We start from the raw sequence: 23,833 nt of genomic DNA, 5'->3' as shown, positions 1-23,833 counted from the left end.
GGGGTGGTCCAAACAGAGCCTCATCCATGGGTCATCCAAACTTAAATTGCCAACATGTGTTGGGATGGGTTATCTACAACAACAAATAGTGTGTGGTAATATTCAGACTAACTAATGGGTGGATATGGGTATAAGGTAGAGGGGGACAAAAGGACATTTTTGTTATAAGGACATTTCCAATAATCCTACAAAGTAGGCAGCCCTTGTTGTTCCCAACTACACCCCTACTCCCCAACATGAAAAAAAAAAACAGATTATAGATTATACCAATTATTATGCTGGTATAATCTATATTACCTTTTATATATTTAGACTATAGTCTTTCCTGGTAATTGATACAAAGCCCCCCTCGTACATACTCCCCCCAAGGACTGAGATCCACACATATATGCAAAGGGGGAGAAAAAAAAAAAAAAATAGTACCCCTTTACCTGGTATATTAAATCAAGAAAAAAATCCAACTGTAATAGGTGGTCCTGGAGTGGTTGGTCGGCTGGTGAAATAAGGAGGCGTGAGTCACTCAGTGTTCTTCCTGTCAGCGTGATAGTGCAGCTCCTTTGCATGACAGATCATCCAGATTTATATATAGGAGGGAAGCGAGAGGCGAATACCTGCATTGGGTGCTGCCTGATGGGGATACACCTGTGTGTTATCCCATTAGATTGGTGTTTGGCGTACGGCCATTACCATAAGCGGCACTGCGCATGTGCGGCCGTGATGCCACTATAGTGTGCCAACTGTAAGAAGCAGACTCCACGCATCCCGGACAGTTTTCAGCCAGCCAGGAAACATGCATGCACGCCTACCGTGCAGCCACCACGTCATCAAAGATACTGTGTCCATGTATGCCGCGCATGCACGGCCACCACGTGCATACAGTGCGCCCACCATGCAAGGCCTGGCCCAGGCTCAACGCATCTCGGCCAGCCAACAGCTGGCTGTCCAGGATACGTACTAGCATGTCTGTGTACACTGGTGGGTCCGACCTCCATGTTGGGACCCCCAGCCTACAAAGCGCAATCAAGTGGGAACATGCCCACCAGATCAATGCAAAACCACCACCGGATCCAGCACACCTTCCCTTGCGCATGCAAGAGGAGGAGTCGCAGCACCTCCATCCCCCATGGGTCAGCCATGCCCACCACACACAGCCACTCCTAATCCTGGCTTCTTAAGGATCAGGCACGCACCAGCACAGACTCTCCAAGGCTCAACCCCAAGGACCCCAACTCATTCCTAAGAAAAAGGGGGCCCCTCCAATAACAATTATAAAGATTATGGAACTTGCCATCCCAAAGGGGGCCACAGCTAGTCTTTTACAAATTAAGATCACTAAGTTATTTACAGATGCCCACAAATTCCAACAACATTGATACAAACAAAAAACATCTAAATATCACAAAATAACCCATTACCGAACAACATATTGACAAAACGCATACTTCCCTAACATTGATCTAAGGGATGTATAATCAGGGCCTTTTGTCCCCCTCCCACCTTATAGCCATATCTACCCATTAGTTTGAATATTGCCAAACACTATTTGTTGTTGTAGATAACCCATCCCAACACATATGTTGGCGATTTAAGTTTGGATGACCCATGGATGAGGCTCTGTTTGGACTACCCCATCAACCAAGGGAGTTGGTAACAGCTAACAGAAATTCCCAAAACATGGCCTGTTGGGGATACTTGAGGACCGAGGTTGAGAACCACTGCTCTAGAGAATGTCCTAACAATGTTTTTCTTTGCCTTGATCCTGTAGCGAGAAACGGCTCCTTGTGATGTCTACACAAGGGTTGTAAAATTCTTGGAGATGCTGGGTGGTCAGTTCATATTGACATTGGCATGCCCCAGAACTACACCTCTTAAGAGCCATTTCCCTACACAGGGGGAGTGGTCAGACTCTTGGGAGTCAAGGCAGCAGCATTGTTTTCCTGAGAAAAAAAATCAATGTATGCATATGGAGAGGGAAGGAAAAAAGTGGTCTGGGGAAAAGCAGGGTTCTGTAGTCCAGCAGGTAGGGTGACAACATTTGTTGGCATTTCAGTGCAGCAGAAGAACGGTGTGTCAGGTAAAATAGGAAGTTAGAAGCACACCGAACTAACACTGAATGTTTGTTTTTTATTTTTATTTATTTTTTTCATGTAATTTGTTCTAGTATACACTTTAACAACTTTGTAGTTTATTGAGCTAAAGTCACCACAGGGATTAGTTATCAGTAAAGCAATACATGTTAGATGTTGGCTGTGAGCACAGAGTATGCAGTTGCACACTGGCAGGGGATCCTGAATATTAGTAGTTTGCCAAGTTTGTGATCCCTTACCTTGTAAGACAACCTATTCAGTTTAAAATAGAAATGAAAGACAAAACAGTTGAGTGTGTGTGTATGTATATATGTGTGTATGTGTATGTATGTGTGTATATATATATATATATATATATATATATATATATTACTGTATGTATGAAAAAAAAATTCCTATCATAAGTGATTACATAATTTTTGTTCTCAGCTGTGTAAGGGGCATTAAGAGGTAGAGGCGGAGAAACAGCATTGCACTGATCTTCCCAGTAAATGGCTGTACGGTTGGGGGAGGAGTGTCGGTGTCACATCACATTCGGCTACCCATCACATTTTGCTACCCCCTGGAGTGCGCATGCGCGACGCCGCCATATGCGTGCCAACACTGTTATAAGACCGCTGTGCCACAGGGCCCCTCGTGGGCTCGCTACGCTTCGTGCACGGCCTCGCTTTGCTCGGCATAATTATAATCTAACTCTATGTCCACTTGGATGGTGGGGCTTGAACCTGGACTCAGGTGTAGAGACAAAATTCTGCGCAAGCACAGATCGCCACAGTGTTGGAACACATATGGCGGCGTCGCGCATGCGCAGTCCAGCGGGTAGCCAAATGTGATGGGTCGCCATATGTGACGAAACATCGGCACAAGTCTGATCATTGGAGGACAGGCAAGCTGTTCTTCCACACAGCCAGAAAACTGACCACACTGAGATGAATGTTTTTATGCCTAGTGTGGTCAGTTTGAAAAAGAAAAAGCAGTGCGGGGGCTGCGGGACTGGCAGGTTCATCAGATATTTCACACAATGGAAGCAATGCAAAGAGAAAAGGATACTTTTTACCACAATTGCATGGTACAGCAGCCACATATCAGGAATATAAAATATTGGGTTAACATACTTAACACACCCACCTACCACCTACCAGGTGGTCCGGCTCAGGTCATGCCCACTTTCTGGCCAGTTCAACCCAGAGTACCGCCACTTTCTGGGAGGTTCCATCCCCAATTATTCTGTTTCAATCCTTTTTATTGTTGTGAAAAGAACAAAGAGAAAATGTCACTTGGCAGAGTAGTGAACAATCCTCACATGCTCTGTATTTGTAACAAAAGTGGCACATAAGTAGGGGGAGGAAAAAACTAAAGAAGTCCGTAGCAGTCGGGTTAGGTCTTCCATGAGGCCCCATGGAAACACATAAACTCGTATAGTAAGGAAGAACAAACATCTTACATATAAAGTGTGAAAGACATCATGAACTCTAATGCTGCGTACACACGAGTGGACTTTACGGCAGACTTTGCCCGGCGAACGGGATTTCGTCGGACAATTCGATCGTATGTAGGCTCCAGCGGACTTTGTTTTCTCAAAAGTTGGACGGACTTAGATTTGAAACATGTTTCAAATCTATCCGACGGACTCGAGTCCGGTCGAAAAGTCCGCTCGTCTGTATGCTAGTTAGACGGACAAAAAGCCACGCTAGGGCAGCTATTGGCTACTGGCTATCAACTTCCTTATTTTAGTCCGGTCGTACGTCCTCACGTACGAATTCGACGGACTTTGGTTTATTGTGTGTAGGCAAGTCCATTCATTCAGAAAGTCCGTCAAAACCTGCCGGGCAAATTCTTCCGTAAAGTCCGCTTGTGTGTACACGGCATAAGAAGCAGCCAGCTAGCTGACCACCCAGTGAATCATATTATGCAAAACATGGGGACCATGAGATCAAAACATTAAAGCGTAACAGCTCTAAATTGGTCTACATAGTGATAGAGCCTTTTGTCCTTTAGTATATGATTTCTAAGGCTCTTCCCACTGCCAGACACCAAAACTGTCCCATATAGGGGACCCCATTCCCCCAAATATGCACAAAAGTATTTTATGTAAGAGAGCAGACAAGAAGGCTGGAGAGACATAATGCCAATAACGGGGCTTTTCCATGTGGTTCCAAAACCATTTTTAACCGCTAGGAACATAAATTCTATTAAGGTCTGGGTATGTCTCAGGACACATCCCTAATTATTCAGCCTCAATCCATTCAATTACCCTTACTGGGTTACTGCGCAGTAACCAAAGTAAAAGCCCTAGTGCACAAGATGAGAAAATAGGACAAATGATCGTCTGTTTTTTGGGGGGTTTTTTTGCATGCTAGTCTATCTTAAACTAATAGGTTACTAAACTTAGAAAAATTCTTGAAACACAGAATAAAACTTTGGAAGTGATGTAATGTATTATATTGTAATATATTTTTTTGTTTCCGAACATGCGTGGTCTTGGCTACTCATTTTTTTTCTTGCGTACGAATACAAGTTTTTGTACAAATACAAGTAAAAAAATGTTTGTTTTCTTACGAGAAAAATTTTCGTGCTTGTCCCTTCAGATATTTTTGCATGAAACTTTCATGATCAGCTCTCGAAAGCTGTGTACTAACGAATAGATTATCGGACGATCGCTCCGAATACGTTTTCTTTTTCATCCGATATTCTCAACACATGTACTAGGCATAAGGGTAATGCTGTGATTTCAGGATGCAGAGCCTGGGACACAGCATCTCAGGACAAAGCACCTAGATTTGGGACTATCCCAGAAAATCCGGGACAATTGGTATCTATGCATAATGGGAAAGATTTTTTTTTACCTGACAGTATGTTGTTTTTTTCGGCAAGTCCTGTGGTCCACTACCTCTGACATGCAGCAGACTGATCAGTGAACTCACTTTTTCTTTGTTGTGATTGAGCAATACATTTTGGTCACTCATCCTAATATATCTATGTAACGGTGGCTTAGAAAACACAAACTCCTGTGGTACTGGTAGTTGACAGACTGTATCGTAGATGAAATGTTCTATAGCTCCGCTTTAAATCCACCTTGTAGAAGGGGCAAACTAAACCTACTTTGTAATGAAAGATGAATGGAATATTTCTGACGGTTTCATACCAAATGTCATTTGAGGTCTTGATCTGCTTCATGGTGTTTGAGCAACGTGTACTTCACAAGAAACAAAGTGGTCTCTGTTGTATTAGGGTTATTTGTGTACCTTTTGCATATAGGTCAGGTTAGGTATAAATCTCATGCATATATTGTCATACATCTTCCAGTGGCTAATGAACATACAATACCCTATAACTAACCATGGTTTGTTTATGAACAGGTTGCAGTGAGGATGAGAGTGTTATTGAGACCACTCCAGAGGAGATCGAAGTGCAGCTGGAGGTGACAGACGAGGCTGATGCTACGGACAGTGTAAGCATGCTCTTGTGATTTTGTTTTACACATTGTGGCACCGTGTTATTGTGGATGGAACGTGCCCTCCACTGGGAGACTGTGTAGATTGCTGTAGTGATTTGCTGTAGGAGGTGTCCGGAACAATCACTTCTGTACAAATGATCAGCATGAGGATTGCAACTTGTAAGAGAAACATGAAGGCTGTGATCATCCTCTGCTGTTCCTTCCTTGTTTTGTTTGCCAAAACTGGATGCCAATTGCAATTTCTTCTCTCAGTGGCAAGGCTGACAAGAGCTTCTCATGCCAGTAGCTGTAAGCCCAAGAGAGGATGTTCTGCAATAAAAACACGGTTTGCCACTGACTTCCACACTACAATGGAACAACAGTCTAAAGCACGTTGCATGCTGTGATTTTTAAGATAAAAATATCGGTGACTTCAACAGCAATTGTGTAACCTAAAGTCAATCTCCATTTCATTTTGGGCCACATCAGCATTTATGGTTGTCCTCAAATGTCCAGTTGTATCTGTAAGACTGGATACATTTTTGCAGGGCTTATTTTCTCAGAGAATAGGGGCAGGAATTCAACCACATTGAACAATGAGTGTGGCCAAATTTCACTAACAGTGGGAGTACCTTAAAGGGGCAATAAATACCAGGAATGCACTAAGTGTGGAGTTCAAAGTTGCGCTGCGTACAGAGGACAGGATTTGCCTTGTATTGTGTGCAGGAATCTGCTCTTTCACAAGCTGTTCACATCTCACTTCCAGCCCTCCCCCTGGGTGCGAGGGCCACATAAAAGAGCCTGGTGGGCCGGAGTCGGCCCGCAGGCCTTGTGTTTGACACATGTGACCCTACTTTTTTTTTAGAAAAGAATGACCATAGTCTATGAAGTGTCTAAATATGTCTTAATGAGTCCTGTTCAGCCAGGTCAAGAAATGTACACTATATTGTTAAAAATATTGGGACGCCTGTCTTTACATGCGCATAAACTTTATTGGCATTCCAGTCAAGATCCTCCACCCCAAACTTGCTCTTTATGGACCTTGCTTTGTGCCCTTGTCCAAATCATTTGGTGGAAGGGGGGGACATGGTGTAGGGTTGTTTTTTCAGGGGTTGGGCTTGGCCCCTTAGTTCCAGTTAAGGGAACTCTTAAGACTTCAGCATACCAAGACATTTCATGTTCCAAACTTTGTGGGAACAGTTTGGGGGTGGCCCCTTGCTGTTCCAACATGACTGCGCACCAGTGCACAGACAAGGTCCATAAAGACATGGATAAAATGAGTTTGGGGTGGAGGAACATGACTGGGTTGCGCTGACCTCAACCTGATAGAACACCTTTGGGATGAGTTAGAGCGGAGACTGCGAGCCGGGCCTTCTTGCCCAACATTAGTACCTGAGCTCACAAGAATGGTCAAACATTCTCATAGACACCCTCTTAAATCTTGTGGATAGCCTTCTCAGAAGAGTTGAAGCTGTTATAGCTGAAAATGGTGGGTCAACTCAATATTGAACTCTACGGACTAAGACGCCATTAAAGTTCATGTGTGCGTAAAGGCAGGCGTCCCAATGCTTTTGGTAATATAGCGTATCAGGAATATGGAATGTGGGGTTTACATTTTCTTTTAATACTGCTTCAATACTAATGGATTGTACTACTAATCTGAAATGTATGTATGTATATATTCAGATATCTATCAGTTGAAATGGCCAGAAGTGACGGCTTTATGTGTTTAACGAAGAATTCTAAAGCAACTGTGATTTATATCCTCTTATTGGATGAAGATGTTAATTGAATTGCCTCTGCCTGTTATTCCCAGTCATACTCCACTTGGTTCTTCTGTATGATAACTTCCCAGCAATCAGACATGCAACCTCGAGTGCATTTAATTGCTTGTGATTTATATTTTAATAGCTCAAGGAGGAAGCAAATGTAGAAGATTTAATTACCACTGCCATGTTCCAATATGACAGGGTAAATATGTTAGGTCTAGCTTTCCTGCCATAGCTAAAGAGCATTTTGCAAGAGAATGATGATTCGGCTACATAAATCGAGGGTGATGGTAAACTATTTTTTTTATTTTTTATATTAGACTGTTTTTCTTTTCTTTTTCTTTATTTTTTATTGCATGTCTGTAGTCAGATATTACTATTCCTTAAGGCTTAAGCTAAACACTGAACTTTCCATATGCAATGAATGTCCCATTTTGTGGGAGATAACCTTATATAGAATGGAAGGGTTATCGGCGTTCACAGGAAGGAGTTGATGACTGCACTTCCTGACTTCTGGGGATGAGAGAATCCTCGGAGGCTCTCACTTCTCTCTTGTGCTTTGTAAAGTCCATTGTGGGAGCGTAGAAAATGACATCTACACACAGTAAGTCATTTCTTGCCAATTTACTGAGAGTAATCTGTTGAAGAGAAGGTGAATACAATTTTGCTGCAGGTATGTTATTTTCTTATGGTCTGATGCTGGTTTGTGATGGTTCTCATTTATCCATGTCCTGGTATATTTAGTAGTAGCCACATTCAACTGAACTTGATCTGTAATGATGAAAACATTTTGTAGCTTATCCAAGCTATTTCTTCAGTTATGAGTATCAGAAAAATACTCCAGCATGGGGACCTAAATGCTGGGATATTTCCCTGACACTCATTAGAAGTGGCTTGGATAGGCTACGCTCTTCAGGTTTACAGAACAAATCCAGTGGAATGTGACTATGTACTACTATATAGTGGTGTGTTTTATTCTTTTAATGGTTGTACCTTTTTAGATTGCTTTTTATTAACATTAAAATTAGTCTGATATATTGCATTTTTCCATCTCTGAAATGTAACTGTTGGTTTAGTTCAGCCTTTCTCAACCAGGGTTTAATGGCACCTAAAGCCCCATACATACTATGAGTTTTTCTGCAGCTTTTTTGTCTTCAAAACCATATAATATGAGGTCAAACCTTAAGAATTTCAATTTGTATGCAATCAGGCAGGCCCTTACACTACATGGTTTTAGTAAATCTGAAGACAAAAATCTGCAGAAAATCTAATAGTGTGTATGGGGCTTTAGGGTTCCTCCAGAAGTTGCTGAGGGGTTCCTTGAGCTGTGAGCATTTTCTGCTTCTCAGATAAGTAGCCGACACAAATAAGTGATTTGGGGGGGGGAATTCTTGCCAATGATCACAGATGTAAGGAGCATTCTTCCCAGTGAGCATCACACCAATGTACCATGAGCTGTAGCTATAGCAATTATTAGCAGGGTTCCCTGAGACCTGAAGGTCTTTTTAGGCTTCATGTACACTGCTGCTGGTAAACGGACGTTTAGGAGCAGTTGGGCGTTTTTTTCAGCTGCCCCTGAACTCTCCACTGCTATCTTATCAGTACATGAACACAGGGTCGTTTATAGTCGTTTCCAGGCAGTTTAGTTTAGAAGCATTTTTTGGAAAGCAAAAAAAATGAATTCAGGACGGATGTTCAGAGGCATGTGAAATGCCAAACGCCTGTAACAGCTTGTAAATGTGGTAACTCACGTTTAGCCACGTTTCGTTTACAGGCATTTGTAATTTTTGAAAAAAAAAAAAAAAACGCTTCTAAAAGCAAACGCGCCAAAACTGACATTTTTAAATGTCGGTTACTATCTGTCAAGTTAACCACTTCCCTACCGCGCATAGTCATATGAGGGCGGCAGGAACCCTTTGTCCCTCTGGGTCGCCGTCATATGACGTCTTTTACTTCTGAGCCTCTAGGAGGTACGCGTGCGCGTGCCCACCATGTCACAAGGCACCCGATGCGCGTGCCCGGCGGCCACGATGTCCGCCGGGCACCTGCGATTGCCTGTGAACACTGCAGGACCGTGGATTTGTGTGTGTAAACACACAGATCCACGTCCTGTCAGGTGAGAGGAGACCGATGGTGTGTTCCCAGTACAGAGGAACAACGATCGGTCTCCTCCCCTTGTGAGTCCCCGCCCCCTACAGTTAGAATTGCTCCCTAGGAAACATAATTAACCCCTCGATCACCCCCTAGTGTTAACCCCTTCCCTGCCAGTCACGTTTACACAGTAATCAGTGCATTTTTTATAGCACCGATCGTTGTATAAATGTGAATGGTCCCAAAATAGTGTCAAAAGTGTCCGATGTGTCCGCCCCAATATCTCGGTCACAATAAAAATCGCAGATCGCCGCCATTACTAGTAAAAAAAAAAAAAAAATTGCAATAAAAATGCCTTAAATTTAACCCCTGTTTTGTAGACGCTATAACTTTTGCACAAACCAATCAATATATGCTTATTGCGATTTGTAGAATAATGCATATTGGCCTAAACTGAGGGAAAAAATGTTTTTGATTTTTTTTTTTTTTTTTTTTAAATGGGATATTTATTATAGCAAAAAGTAAAAAATATTTAAAAATTGTCGGTCTTTTTTTGTTTATAGCGCAAAAAATAAAAACCGCAGAGGTGATCAAATACCACCAACAGAAAGCTCTATTTGTGAGGGAATAAAATTATCAAAATTTCGTATAGATACAGTGTTGCATGACTGCGCTATTGTCACTCAAAATGTAACAGTGCTGAATTCTGAAAATTGGTCTGGGCAGGAAGTGGGTGAAAATGGCCGGTATTGAAGTGGTTAAATCGTTCAGGAGAGGTTGTTAAATGTCCCGTGTACATTAAGCCTAATGGTTCCTCCATGGTAAAAAAAAAATAAAATAAAAAGGCTGATTTATAGTGAGAGATATTGTGTTCTAGTAAGTGTATACATTGTTATGTGTTACTACATACCTTTTAATGATAGTATTTAGTATATTCCTTTTTTTTTTTTAATTTCAAATGCCTTCTGTCTTTGTTTTTATCCATATTTACTGTGTATACATCTAAACTGTCCAGCAAAAGTGACAGTTGCAGGGATTGGAAGAAACTATATACTAGTGCAGTGCTTATAGCAGTCAGCTTTTATTCTCATGGTTTAAGTTGTATTTCAACTTTTGCAGCCAGATTGTGTTAACCTTTAGTTTTATATTTGTTGCATGTTCTCATTCACATAGCATAAGGGTTCTTTCACACGGGCGAGATCCGCCCGGCGGACTCCGCTTTTCTCAGTGGGGGATCGCTCCGCTGATCAGGCAGAAGACAGGTCCGTCTCCACTCACTGTGCAAAGACGGACCTGTCAGAGCCCCGCTGTCCTCTATGGGGAGATCTGATAAAAATGGACCGCCTGTCTGTTTTCATCCGTTCGTCCAGACACATAAAAAATAGTGTCTCCATTCGTCTGGATTTCACGGAGAGGATCAGATAGCAGCGGGTGTCAGCGGACATGTCGCCTTTAAACAATTTTTTTTTTTAACATATTGTTTACATTTTTACATATCATTTTCTGAAAACTCCTTAACTGAAAAATCCTGCTTAAAGTGGATCTCCAGGATCCTTTTAGAAAAAAATTAAGTCAGCGGCTACAAATACTGTAGCCGCTGACTGTTAACCACTTCCGGACCGCCCACCGCACATTTACTGCGGCAGAGCAGCCCGGCTGTGCCAAACAACGTACCTGTACGTTGCCGTGTCTTCCGGGTTTGGGGCGCATGCCCCCAGCGACCCGCTCCCGCTGCGTCCAATCAGCGGCCGGTGTTCTCCGGCACCCAGAGAGACAGGCAGAATGGTGGTCTGCCTATGTAAACAAGGCAGATCACTGTTCTGTGAGTGGAGAAGAGAGATCCTGCTAAGCAGGAATACGGATCTCTCTCTTTCTGCAGTCAAAGCATCCCCCCCACACAGAAAGCACTCCCAGGGAATACATTTAACCCTTTGATTTCCCCTGATAACCCCTTCCCTATCGGTTTCATTAGTGCAGTGCATTTTTTTTTTTTTAGCACTGAACAATGTATTGGTGTCACTGGTCCCCAAAAAGTTTCACTGTCAGATTTGTCTGCCGCAATATCGCGGTACCACTAAAAATCGCTGATCGCCACCATTACTAGTAAAAAAAAAATAAAATTCCATAAATATATCCCTTATTTTGTAGACACTAAGTTTTGCGCAAACCAATCAATATACGCTTGTTGGGATTTTTTTATTTTTTATTTTACCAAAAACATGTTTACATTTTTATTTTCATTTGATGCATTTTATAGCAGAAAGTAAAACATTTTATATTTTTTTTCAAAATTGTCGCTTTTTTTTGTTTATAGCGCAAAGAATAAAAAACGTAGAGGTGATTAAATACCACTAAAAGAAAGCTCTATTTGTAGGGAATAAAAGGACGCCGTGCAGTATCGCAAAAAATGCCCTGGTCAGGAAGGGGGTGGAACCTTCCGGGACTAAAGTGGTTAATATTAGGACACTTCCATGTCCACTAATCCAGCAGTGTCTTTGGCTCTCGGGTAGAGCTGGGCGATTTTCTCCCAAAAAAGAAATCTGAGATTTTTTTTTTTTTTTTTTGAAAAAAAAAAACTCGATTCACGATTCAAATCGAGTTTTTTTTTTTTTTGATGGACACCGCGCCGGTCCTGAGGAGCTGCGGGCAGGAGTTTTTAGGCGAGGCCGCGGCGTCCAGCCTCGCGGACTAGGCCGAAGGCGCGGCCTCACCTAAAAACTCCTGCCCGCAGCTCCTCAGGACTGGCGCAGTGTCAGCGTCGGTCCTGGTTAAAAAAAAAATAAAATCCAAAAAATCGATTTGCTGAAAATTTGAATCGATTTGACCTCTCAACTCGATTCAAGATTCAAATCGATTTTTTTCCCCAGTCCTACTCTCGGGTGCTGCCGCCGCCATCTCGGGTGAGGGGAACCAGCAGTGAAGCCTTGTGACTTCACAGCCGGTTCCCTACTGTGCGTGCGCATTGGCTTTGTAAATGACCTGGCAGCGGGGGAAGGAGGAGGGGGGCTGCGGATGAGTTCGCCGCAGCAAAGTCAGCCGGAGTGGGTGCGGGTACCTGTCAAAACCATGTACTTGCTCCACCCGAAAGCTGCCAAATGTGGTAGCGGAGGGGGAGAGGAGGCAAATAAGCAGAGCTTCCCCTTTTGGGTGGAGCTCCGCTTTTAATCACTCTTTCTATGTAATGTTTATGATGGGGCAGCTGAACTGTGTTTGCCATGATTAACCCTGTCTGTACTATACTGGCAGATCTTATTGTAAACTAGATGTGCGCACTGATCTAACAAAGGGTTAAAGGCTGGTTTTCTGCAATATATAATTTTTTTTTTTTCTGTAAGGCTGGCCATCGACGGTGTGAATTTCACCTTTAAATAACTTTATGGTTGTCTTATTTTTCAATTAAAAAAAGTGTATTTTTTTCCCAAAAAAAGTCTGCTTGTAAGACTGCTGCGCAAATACGGTGTGACAGAAAGTAGTGCAACGACCGCCATTTTATTCTCTAGGGTGTTAGGAAAAAAAAGTGTAATGTTTGGGGGTTCTAAGTAATTTTCTAGCAAAAAAATTGTTTTTAACTTGTAAACAACACATCTGAAAAAGAGGATCGGTCCTTAAGTGGTTAAAGATCTCAAGGACTGAGTGGTGCATTGTATGTTAATGTCAGACTGTTATCAGGTACATTGTTCCCAATTCAATATTCGCGCTTTCTATTCAAATGTAGTTTGTAGTCTGCTGCCTATTATTACAGTAAAATACAATATTTAACTTTTTTTTTTCTTTTTAAAGTACAGATAAAATACTACATCTTGTTATTCTTTAGCTCTTGTGAACAGGGAACTGATCCAAAGCTGCCATCCAAAGTTCCACACAAACTAGTTTTCCAGTGTATTGACTCATTTAAAGTGTGTTTCCACAACATTGCGTATTCTTGATATAGGTCTGTATTACCATGTATGGTACTTGTATAACAAAAGTATCCTGTTCCCTTTGCTTCCTTTTGTGTGAAATCACTAGTGATCCTGCCGCTCCCTTTGCTTTCCTATTTCAAACTGACCACACTAAGCACTGAAGCACGTTTATCCATTCCAGCATAGTCAGTTTTCTTCTTTGTACTTTACTTAGGACAGCCTGGCTGTACTCCAGGGTCCATACTTGTGCTGACCCTATGCACAGCTAAGCACTGAGATGATCCGTGTGCTGCTGTTGATCTGCTCCCTGCTGACACCCCTCCCCCCAGAAGTCTCCAGCTCTCCAAGCCCCTTAGGCTCCATTCACACTTAAGCGTAGAGCAGCGATAGCTGCTGCACCGCATCTTTTTTAAAGCTTTTTTTTTGTTTTTTGTGGAGCGTTTTTGGAGCGGCACCATTCATTTGAATAGGCCTCCCTTTGCTCCAAAAACACTCCAAAGGAGCTCATGTACCCAATCTTGGCACAGATCCAAGAGCGTTTGGCGATGCGATTATTGACGTGATTTTAGTGCGTTTTGCTGCTTCACAATCGTGGCAAAACCTCACCGCGTTTGGGGTGCCATTAAGAAATAATGGCATCACAAATGTGTCCTGCTTTTTGCCGATTCCGCCCTTGATTCAAATCACCTAGGTGTGAACGGAGCCTTGTGCAGCTGAGAGCAAAGGTTGGGATTACAAGGGAAAAAAAAGGTATTTTAGTTTGTTTTTGTTTTTTATACTGTGTGTATATATACATGGCTTTTCTTTTTCTAAACTGAATGGGTTATTTTATTAAAACAAGGATTTACATATACTTTCATCTTGGATAATATGCGCTGGCGTGCAGGGAAGGAACTACAAATCCCAGCAATCTGTCAGGTCTATCTGTCTTTTCTCAGTAGGAATGGGACTTATTTTGATCTTTTCTCAGGCAGCCAAAGCATGCTGGTGCCCATAGTTGTCTAAGAAAATGGAATTTGTGGTCCCTCACTGACTTAGGCTGGCCACACATTATACAATTCTCTTGTACAATTTTCCTTTAGCTTTACCAAAACCAGATAATATGAGGTCACACCTAAACACTTTTAATTTGTGTGCAATCAGGCAGGCCCTTGCACTACATAGTTTACGGTAAATCTAAAGGACATCGAATAGGAAAATTGTATAATGTATGGTCAGCCTTATGCCCCGTACACACGATGGGAAAATACTGCTTTCGAATCGATCGTACGATAATCAGATCGTTAGTACAGAGCTTTCGAGAGCCGATCATGACAGTTCATTCGATACTATTCTATCAGACATGCACGAAAAATGTTTTCGTCCGATGCCAGAACGTAAGATTTTTGTTTTAATCAGTACAGCTATCATTCGAAAATGCATTACAACACATGACATCACTTCCGAATTTTTTTTCTGTCGTACGGGAATTTTCGTGACTTTAGTAAACTCATCAGATTCGATCTGAAATTGGCATGCATAAAAAAACAAAAAAACGATCAGTTGTCCGATAATCTCGTCGTGTGTGAGGCTTTAGACTTGTAGTTCTTTGCTGGCTTACAGGACATGCTGGCACTCTTGGATTAAAAGGGATTTTATATTCCCTCCCGACTTTGCCAGTGGGGTAGTTGATGGAATTATTCATACCTTTGTCATATTTTTATTCTAGCTCAGAATCGGGGTATGCATAGAGCTGATTCAGTGTATGCCTTGTTTGCATCACCTACGCTGTATTTATGTCTAATCCTTCTTCATTGCTCTTTTTAACGAGCATAAAAAATCTGCAGCATGCCAAGATGTTATGTCACCAGCAGTGAGCAATCCCATTTGAATCTCGTCCTGATTCAGGACCTTTTCTGCTGGCACTCGCTGGTACAACTGTCATCCCAGATGTAGTTTATATCAGTTGGCTTCTTGGAATCTTTCACGGTTTCCTATTGGCCGGCACTCTCTTTTTCTTTGCCAAATGAAGTGGGAATAATGTGCTTAGTACATGTTTAGTGCGCAAACCCATTTCTACATTTTTTTTTTTTTGAAAGTTGGGCTGGTCATATATTTTGCAGTGTTTTCAGGATTTGCACACATCCTATAAGGAATGTTAGGACTTGGGCAGCCCATAGATAACTTTTTTTTTTTTTTATTCAACCAGCTGGTTGAACAAAGGAAAAAAAATGACTTGATTTCCCTATCCACGCATTCAAGGTGGAGGGGCGAGTCCTCCTTGCTGAGCTGCTGTATTTATTAGAGGTGAACTGAATGGAAATTTTGGTGCTGAAAATGAAAATTCAGGATGCGCTTGGCCAAAACGGAAAATGACAGTTTTTTTCTAAAAAAAAAAAAAAAAATATATATATATATATATATATATTGTGTGTGTGTGTATGTATATGTGTGTGTATATATATATATATATATATATATATATATATATATATATATATATATATATATATATATATATATATATATATATATATTTTTTTTTTTTTTTTGGGATGTTGGCTGCGAGCATGCAGTTGCACACTGGCAGAGGATCCTGAATATTAGTAGTTTGCCACGCTTAAAGTTTATGATCCCTTCCCTTGTAAAACAACATATTCAGTTTAAAATAGAAATGAAAGACAAAACAGGTGTGTGTGTGTGTGTATATATATATATATATATATTTATATTTTATTTTTTTTTATATATAAATATAAACTGTATTGTATATGACTGCGGCAGGTCGGCATGATCCCGCGAACCATTGTAGCTATAGTCTGTTCCTTTAAGTGGGATAGCAGGTGTGCCCGTTGCACTGTGCGGGTGCCGATGCTCGTGACCGGCTGTCGCGATGACCGCCGGCCACGAGCGATAACGGGCATGAGAGGCAGAACAGGGACACACAAATCCCTGTTCTGAGAGGAGATGCTGATTATGAGTTCCCAATAGCTAGGAACAACGATCTGTCATCTCCTTTAGTCAGTCCCCTCCCCCCCCTACAGTTAGAACACACAGTCAGGGAACATGGTTAACCCCTTGATCGCCCCCTAGTGTTGACCCCTTCCCTGCCAGTGACATTTATACAGCAATCAGTGCATTTTTATAGCACCAATCGCTGTATAATTGTCAATCGACCCAAAAATGTGTCAAGTGTGTCCGCCATAATGTCGCAGTCTCGATAAAAATCGCAGATCACCGCCATTACTAATCAAAAAAATAATAATAATAAAAAGACATAAATCCATACCGTATTTTGTAGACTCTATAACTTTTGTGCAAACCAATCGATATATGCTTTTTGCGATTTTTTATTACCAAAAATATGTAGAAGAATACATATCAGCCTAAACTGAGGAAAAAAAATGCTTTTTTTTAAAAAAAAATCTGGCTAGCTATTACAGCAAAAAGTACAAAATATATATTTTTTTTTTTTTCAAAATTGTCGCTCTTTTTTTGTTTATAGCGCAAGAAATAACCGCAGAGGTTATCAAATACCACCAAAAGAAAGCTCTATTTGTGGGAAAAAAAGGACATCAATTTTGTTTGGGTACAGCGTCGCATGACCGCGCAATTGTCAGTTAAAGCGACGCAGTGCCGTATCGCAAAATATGGCCCGGTCATTGAGCAGCCAATCTTCCGGGGCTGAAGTGGTTATAAATCCCAGGTGGAAAAAAAGAAGAAAAAAAAAAAAACCTGCAAGACAAAGGCAAAATGAGCTAGTATGCATCACATACTAGCTCATTATGAAATATTTACCTTAGAACGATGCTGTCGTATCGGTTCCGGCACACCGCTGAGACCGGCGACATGTCGTCCTGGAGTTATTTTCGGGTTGGCAGGCTCCATCGCTGTGATGGGCCGGGGCCGCTTTGACGTCACTCCCGAGCCGGTAACAGCACGGCAGCTGAAGAAACGGCATGAGTGAGCCATTTCGTCAGTGCGCATGTGCCGATGCCGATGACGTTGGTACATGCGGATACAGTGAATATTTCCTAAACTGTGCAAGTTTAGGAGAAATTCATGGTACACACAGGTAAGTCCAGTGGGATTTTTCCAAGAGGGCGGTTGTACAGGAATCTATTGGTAGATCGACCTCTGTACAACCATCCTGCCCATACATTACATGGATCGAAATTTGTCTCCCCTTTTTCTTTATAATATAGGTGTCAGGGGTACTATATTGAATTGGGAACAATGTAACTGGTAACAGTCGGCACAGTCTGCTATCAAGGCTTCTGACGAGATTGAGCGATATTTGTTTGCACTTATTAAAAGGATAGACCAGAAGGCTTTTAATATTCAATTTGGAACTCCACACAAGCAGTAAAGTACCTCTTCATTGTTTTCTTCCCCCCAACCAGTAACTGAGTTGCAGGTATTTTTATATTTTTTTTGAGGGAGGGCAAATACCAACTGCAAGCGGTAACCGCTCTGATTTCCAAAGTCCTTGCCCAGGTCAGGATGACTCCGCTTGTCCAGCCCCACTCCCTGGCCGAAGCCTCCTGGGACACGTCACATGTCCCAGGGGGCTGCAGGATCTTTCACAGAGCGCCACCTGAGTTCCTTCATGTACAGTGGGGAGCTAGATGTGGTTCATCAGGATGTCTCAGCCGACTCCCAAATCCAAGATGGCGGTGCTGGAAACGTGCGTGAAAATGAAGGCAGCGCTGGATTCCAGTCACTGTTAAGTACCTGATTTGCAAAAGTCGGTAGATCCAGCATTTGTAGCTGCTGACTTAAAAGACTGAAGTCCCTCTTTAAACAGACCAAAAGGGAAGCGCATTGTTAGGATTTACATACTTCTGTTTTGTATCTGACATGTTTCTATCAGATAATCTCAGCATTCTCACGCCTCTAAAACCTGCTTGGTATACACTGTTATAAGCTGTTTTAATGGATAAATTGACGACTTGAACAGGAACAGCCATACTTGGATCAATATTTGGCTTTTTCTTGCAGAAACGGACAAATTGTAAACCGCAGGACGTTTTTTTTTTTACCCTGCAAGGTAAAGCCATAATGTGCTAGTATGCATCACATACTAGCACATTGTGTTAAACTTGCCTTAAAACAAAGCCCTCCCGCACCGAGATGTCAGAGCTGCAGGCTGCTTCCATATTCACCTGTCTTGCTTTCGGGTTCATGGACTCCAGCTTTGTGACTGGCCGGAGCCGTGACGACGACGCATGTGCGTGGGAGCCGCGTTTTACAGCGCAGGGCTTTGAAGGAACAGCACGAGTGGCCATTTGGCCTTATTAAAGGCTTGCCTATAGGTAAAAGTGAGTGATGGAAGTTAACTTCCAATTTAAAGTGATTGTAAACGATCACCTTGTAAAACAACCCATTCAGTTTAAAATGGAAATGAAAGGCAAAACATTTGTGTATAGATATAAAACACATACATTTTTTTTTTCTAAGTGATTACATTCTCTCTGTTCTCAGCTGCATAGGTGGTGGAGGGTGGAGAAACAGCAACACACTGATCTTCCCAGTCAATGGCTGTGCAGGGGGGCAGGTGTGCCCAGACAAGTCTGACCATTGGAGGAGAGCAGGCTGAGTTCCCAGCACAGCCAGAGAACTGACCACACTGTGCGCTCATGCCTAGTGTGGTCAGCTTTTAATAGGAAAGCAAAGGGACTTGCAGGAACACTAGGGATTTTCACACAAAGGAATCAATACAAAGAGAACAAGATACTTCTTCATACAAGTACATGGTACAGCAGGCACATATCAGGAATATGAAATGTTGGGGTAACAAAAGCTTTAAGTCAGACTCGTGAATGTCTAAATATGTCTTAACCGCTTAACCGCTTCCCGCCTGCCATAGAACAGAATGATGTGAGCGAAGTGGTTAAGTTATCCTGACTAGACATCATATGACATCCAGCAGGATAAGCCGCGGGGCGTTCAGCGCGCCGATCGTTGGTGTGGCATGTCAGTCTGACACACCGCATCACTGATCTTGGAAAGAGCCTCTGACGTAGGCTCTTTACCATGTGATCAGCTGTGACCAATCACAGCGTAAACAGGAAGAGCCATGTATCAGCTTTTCCTCTACTTGCACTGACAGAAGTGAGTAGAGGAGAGCCGATCGGCTACTCTCCTGACGGGGGGGGGGGCTGTACTGATTATATGCACAACCCCTCTGAGAATGCCCACCCAGGACCACTAGGGATGCCACCCAGGACCACCAGGGATGCCAATCAGCGCCCAGCAGTAATGCCTGCCAGTGCTGCCTATCAGAGCCATCTATCAGTGCCCATTAGTGTCACCTATCAATGCCCATCAGTGCTGCATATCATTGCCACCTATCTGACCTTCAGTGCCGCCTATCAGCGCCCATCAGTGCTGCATATTAGTGCCACCTCACCAGTGCCCGTCAGTGAAGGAGAAAACTTATTTACAAGATTTTATAACAGAAACAAAGAACTTGTGTGGTTTTTTTTTTTTTTTGGTCGTCTTTTTATTTATCAAAAAAAAATAAATAAAAACCCCAGTGGTGATCAAATACCACCAGAAGAAAGATCTATTTGTTGGAACAAAATGATTAAAATTTAGTTTGGGTACAGTGTTTTGCATGACTGCGCAATCGTCATTCAAAGTGCGCCAGCGCTGAAAGTTGAGCATTGGCCTGGGCAGAAAGGGGGTAAAGTGCCTGGTATTGAAGTGGTTAATAATTTGGAGGGGGTCCACATACTTTTGGCCATATCTTAAGAAAGATGGGACGAGCTTCATCGGAACGGTGACAGTAAAAAAAAAAAAAAAAAAAAAAGAGGTGCTGTTTTTATCTACCTTCTCTGCAAAACTCTTGAGTGCCCCAATACTATTGGATTTACTTTTGGCCGTAGAGTAGGTGTGAGGGTCAGAGACCTTTGACCATATCTTGTAGATGCTCCGATGGTCTGATCACTCCTGATGAAGTGATTGGGATTTGTATAAAGCACCTCTACAGAAGAGCGGCTTTCTATTTCCCCCCGTGTTTCCCTTTATAGGCGTCGCTGTGCATTGAACCTTTTGTTTGGTCGTGATAATCACACGTTACTTTTTATGGCATTTCTAGCTCGCAACAGCATCCGTGTAACGCTATCTGCTCTGTCTCTGTGGGGGTTTGGGCTCCGTAGCTGACAAGCAGTCACTAGTCTGGCTGTGATTAAACATGGATAAATAAAGCCTTTTCAGCCTTCACGTTTTTCTTTTGGACCAGAGAAAGAAGAGAGTCAAATCCTGTTTTGCTCAATTTTTTAAAAGGAAAAAAAAAAAAATCCCTGGAAGCATTCAATGGCTCCTGTTAAACAGAAGAATGTTCTTCTGTATATATAACCATCAATTTGCCGACTACTGCTGTCACTGTTACACACAGCTTCAAGTTGTGTCTTGCCTGCCGCACCTACGCTGAGCTGCGAGGTGGCTCCAGAAAGGGAAGGTGCTGGTTATCGCGTGCCGCTGCTGGGTCATTGTCCGCAGAGGATTCACAGGGAATTTGGAGGTGGCGATGATGAAGCTCTAATTCTTTAAAAGGTACGGCTCTGGAGATCTAAGACACTGGTGTAACTATTAGACAAAGGGCTGACTTTTTTTTGGCTCTCCTTTTTAATTTTTGTATTTTGTTTTTTGCTTTTACGTTATCCAGGCTTTTTAATAAGCCAATATTTAACATTCAGCAACCCAAAATTACTATTTTTCACTTTTCCAGTATAAAATCTGGTTGACATTTTACACTTTTTTTAATGTTTAATAACCCTATTGTTGTGTATTATTCTGTGGGATTGTGCAGAGCTTCTTGATCCAGGTAGGAGGCATTGCAATGTCTTTGTTGAGGATGCTTGTTTGAAAGTCTTTATGTTCCATTATTGATTACACATCCAAGTTATCCATAACTATTTAGGTCTTGGTCGTCATCCCCTGCAGCCTTTTAATCCATTAGGTTATTGTATTAGATGTAGTATTCAGAATGCAGTAGAATGAATGAGGCTTCAAGGAGGTCTGATTTTGCTATCTTTTAAAAGATTAAGGGCTCAAGTAGACAGTAGGTGTTTTGGTATGGGTTCGAAGTTCACGTCAAAAGCAGGCCAGCAGATTCCTTTTTCATTAAAGTAGTGTGGATTTCTGTTCTCAGGCTGCGTTTAACCCACTTCTGCAATTTTTCGGATGCAGCAGGTCATAGTGAGATGTGCTCCCATTGTGGGTAGTGCAGAAGGCTCTGTTTGACAGCGACGTCTTTATTTATTATTCTTAAAGCTGCCAATGGGTAATTCAGCCTATCAGTGTCCATCTATTAGTGGAAATCCAGCTTTGGTTGGACTGACCCTTCAAACACTGACAATTTTACTGATGCTGTGCAGCCCATAAGGATGTCTTGTTTTGTGTGTGTGTTGGATTTGTTAAAAATAAACTATTCTTAAAATGTGATGAATTGGAAATCTTATATTATGCTTCATAGAGCAGTCATGTGCTGTAACACCCAGCAACCAGTTAGCACTTAGCATTTTAGCACTACGGCTCCTCAGCAGTTGCAATGGATTTCTTCTCACCTCTTGTTTTTTTTTTTTTTTTTCACCACCTAGTTGTGTATCATTATCCCAGCTCTCTGGGCTGTATATATATTTGTAAAAATACACCTTGCAGTACCTAATATATACTGTCCATCACTGAGCATTGGCTTTTCTGGGGTTAGAAAGGTCTTGAGCTGTAGGACCTTACCTGTCTACATCAAAATGTATACGTCTCTGGAAGCCGCTTTGATTTCTGCACCTTGTTATCCTCTAAATCTGTTAAGCCTCAAAGTTTAATATTTTAATCCTTTTCCTGCCAGTTGCTGATCCCTTCAGAAGCGATAATGGTAAAGGAACAGTTTTATGAAAAAAAAAAAACAAAAAAAAAACCCCATGGTTTTCCGGAAATAGAAAAGCCTCAGTCTTTTAAAGTTTTAGGAGAAAGAGAGCGGGGAGGAGGGGAGACAAAGCTTGTCTTGGTAAATATCTTTCCTGGACTTTCGCAGATTGACAAGTTAATTCTAGCGATTCACTGCATCTATCAAAGTATTTCTTGAGATTGCAGAAAAGCTGCCAGGATCTACAAAGGCATCTTTAGTCTGTTGTGAAAAAAGACCCTGAGCTGTCTATCCATCTTACAACCTGATTGAACGATCCACTTTTAATTTGCCAAAACTATGTAATATGAGGTCCCACCTTAACCATCCATTCATTTGACATTCTTTCAGACAAACCCTTAGACTACATAGTTGTAGTAGATCCAAAAGGGATTGTATGATCATTTTGTAAAATGTACGGCTTTTCCTCGTTTTTATAGGATGATGCAATGCTGGTGTAGGTATTGGACAGTTCTAGGGGGTCAACAATGAACCTTTCTATACGTTGAAGGCATCCATTAGTAAATTCTCTGTGCAAAAGTATTATATCACTGGGGCTGTATAGGCCACGTCAGAGATATGTGCACTGGGTCGCAGTGGGGATGGGCAGATGTCTGTGTCTATCGTTTTTGGAGAGAAATCTGCCCATCTGTGAATGGCTAATGCTAATAAAGATCTCCCTCGAGGAGTAGTGCCCTCATATTCCATTGAAATCAAATTGACTGGTAAATCTGTTCAGAATTGTGTTTATACTACTTCTGTGACCTTCTTTATCAGCAGTCTGGAGTCAACAATGGGCTTTTTCCATCTCCATTCCAGAATGCGGATGTTCCTTCCACATTCTGATAGAGCAAGTACACATCTCCAAGTTGTAATCGGCAAACTGTCAGGTCCTCCCTTTTCTGGTGGGGCCCTTTTTTCAGAATGAGGGTCAAAGAGTGAAGCTGGTGCTAGGACAGAAGGAAAGGTAGGCTGGAGCCCCGAGCAGTCTTGCACGCTGCAGGTTAGCTGCAATATCCAACAGTCACATCCTTTGAGACATCTACTCTGTTCCTAGCACATAACTTTTTTTTTACAAATAACAAAAGCTTCCCCTGTAAAAATGCAATCTACCTCTCCTGCCAACTCTACCTCAAAACACTGCACCAAAGTCTGTGAAGGAACCTAAGCTTTCAGGATTTTTGATATGCTGTGCCCCCACCCCCCAGTGCTCAGTGGTTCCTCTGCTGACCCTTATGTCACTGTTATGTCCTGTAGCTCTGAGCCAGCCGCTCCCACCCCCTGCTCCAGTGAGTGCTGAAGGGGTAGAGCACAGAGCCATTGACTAACAGTCACTGTCTCTCTGCTCACTGAAGACAGAGAACCAAGCGATCAGCGGCCTTTGATTGCTCGGTTCTCAGTCGCGGCGGGGGGGGGGGCAAATGCTGCATCCACCTAGGTAAGTATGTACCTACCTGTCTGCAAAATTATAAGCTTAGGCAACACTGCTAAAAGACAGCACCATAACTGCAGCAAAAGCAAACCACGTTAATAGCTTTCATCTAGCTTGGCGAGTGGCTTTACCAAACAGTGACTCTTCCTCGGCTCGTAAACCAGTGGTAGAATTTAACTGGAGTGCTGGTATCACCATGGGGAGGCATAAATACATTTTTGCAATG

General features: G+C 42.2%; 1 protein-coding gene across 5 annotated transcripts in view; it reads left to right on the top strand.

Moving 5' to 3' along the window:
* TIAM1 (TIAM Rac1 associated GEF 1) overlaps nucleotides 1-23,833 on the top strand; it is a 607,717-nt gene that overhangs the window by 508,069 nt on the left and 75,815 nt on the right. For 4 of the 5 annotated variants that reach the window (XM_073617108.1, XM_073617106.1, XM_073617107.1 and 1 more), the window contains one exon: nucleotides 5,447-5,538. In XM_073617108.1, coding sequence (XP_073473209.1) covers nucleotides 5,447-5,538 — 92 coding nt within the window. Of the gene's footprint in view, nucleotides 1-5,446; nucleotides 5,539-20,329; nucleotides 20,825-23,833 lie in introns of those variants that run through there. The other variant, XM_073617111.1, reaches the window with a different exon arrangement.

Source organism: Aquarana catesbeiana, linkage group LG02 (assembly GCF_042186555.1).
Source record: "Aquarana catesbeiana isolate 2022-GZ linkage group LG02, ASM4218655v1, whole genome shotgun sequence".
Lineage (NCBI taxonomy): Eukaryota > Metazoa > Chordata > Amphibia > Anura > Ranidae > Aquarana > Aquarana catesbeiana.
This window is presented reverse-complemented; position numbering and strand designations above follow the sequence as displayed.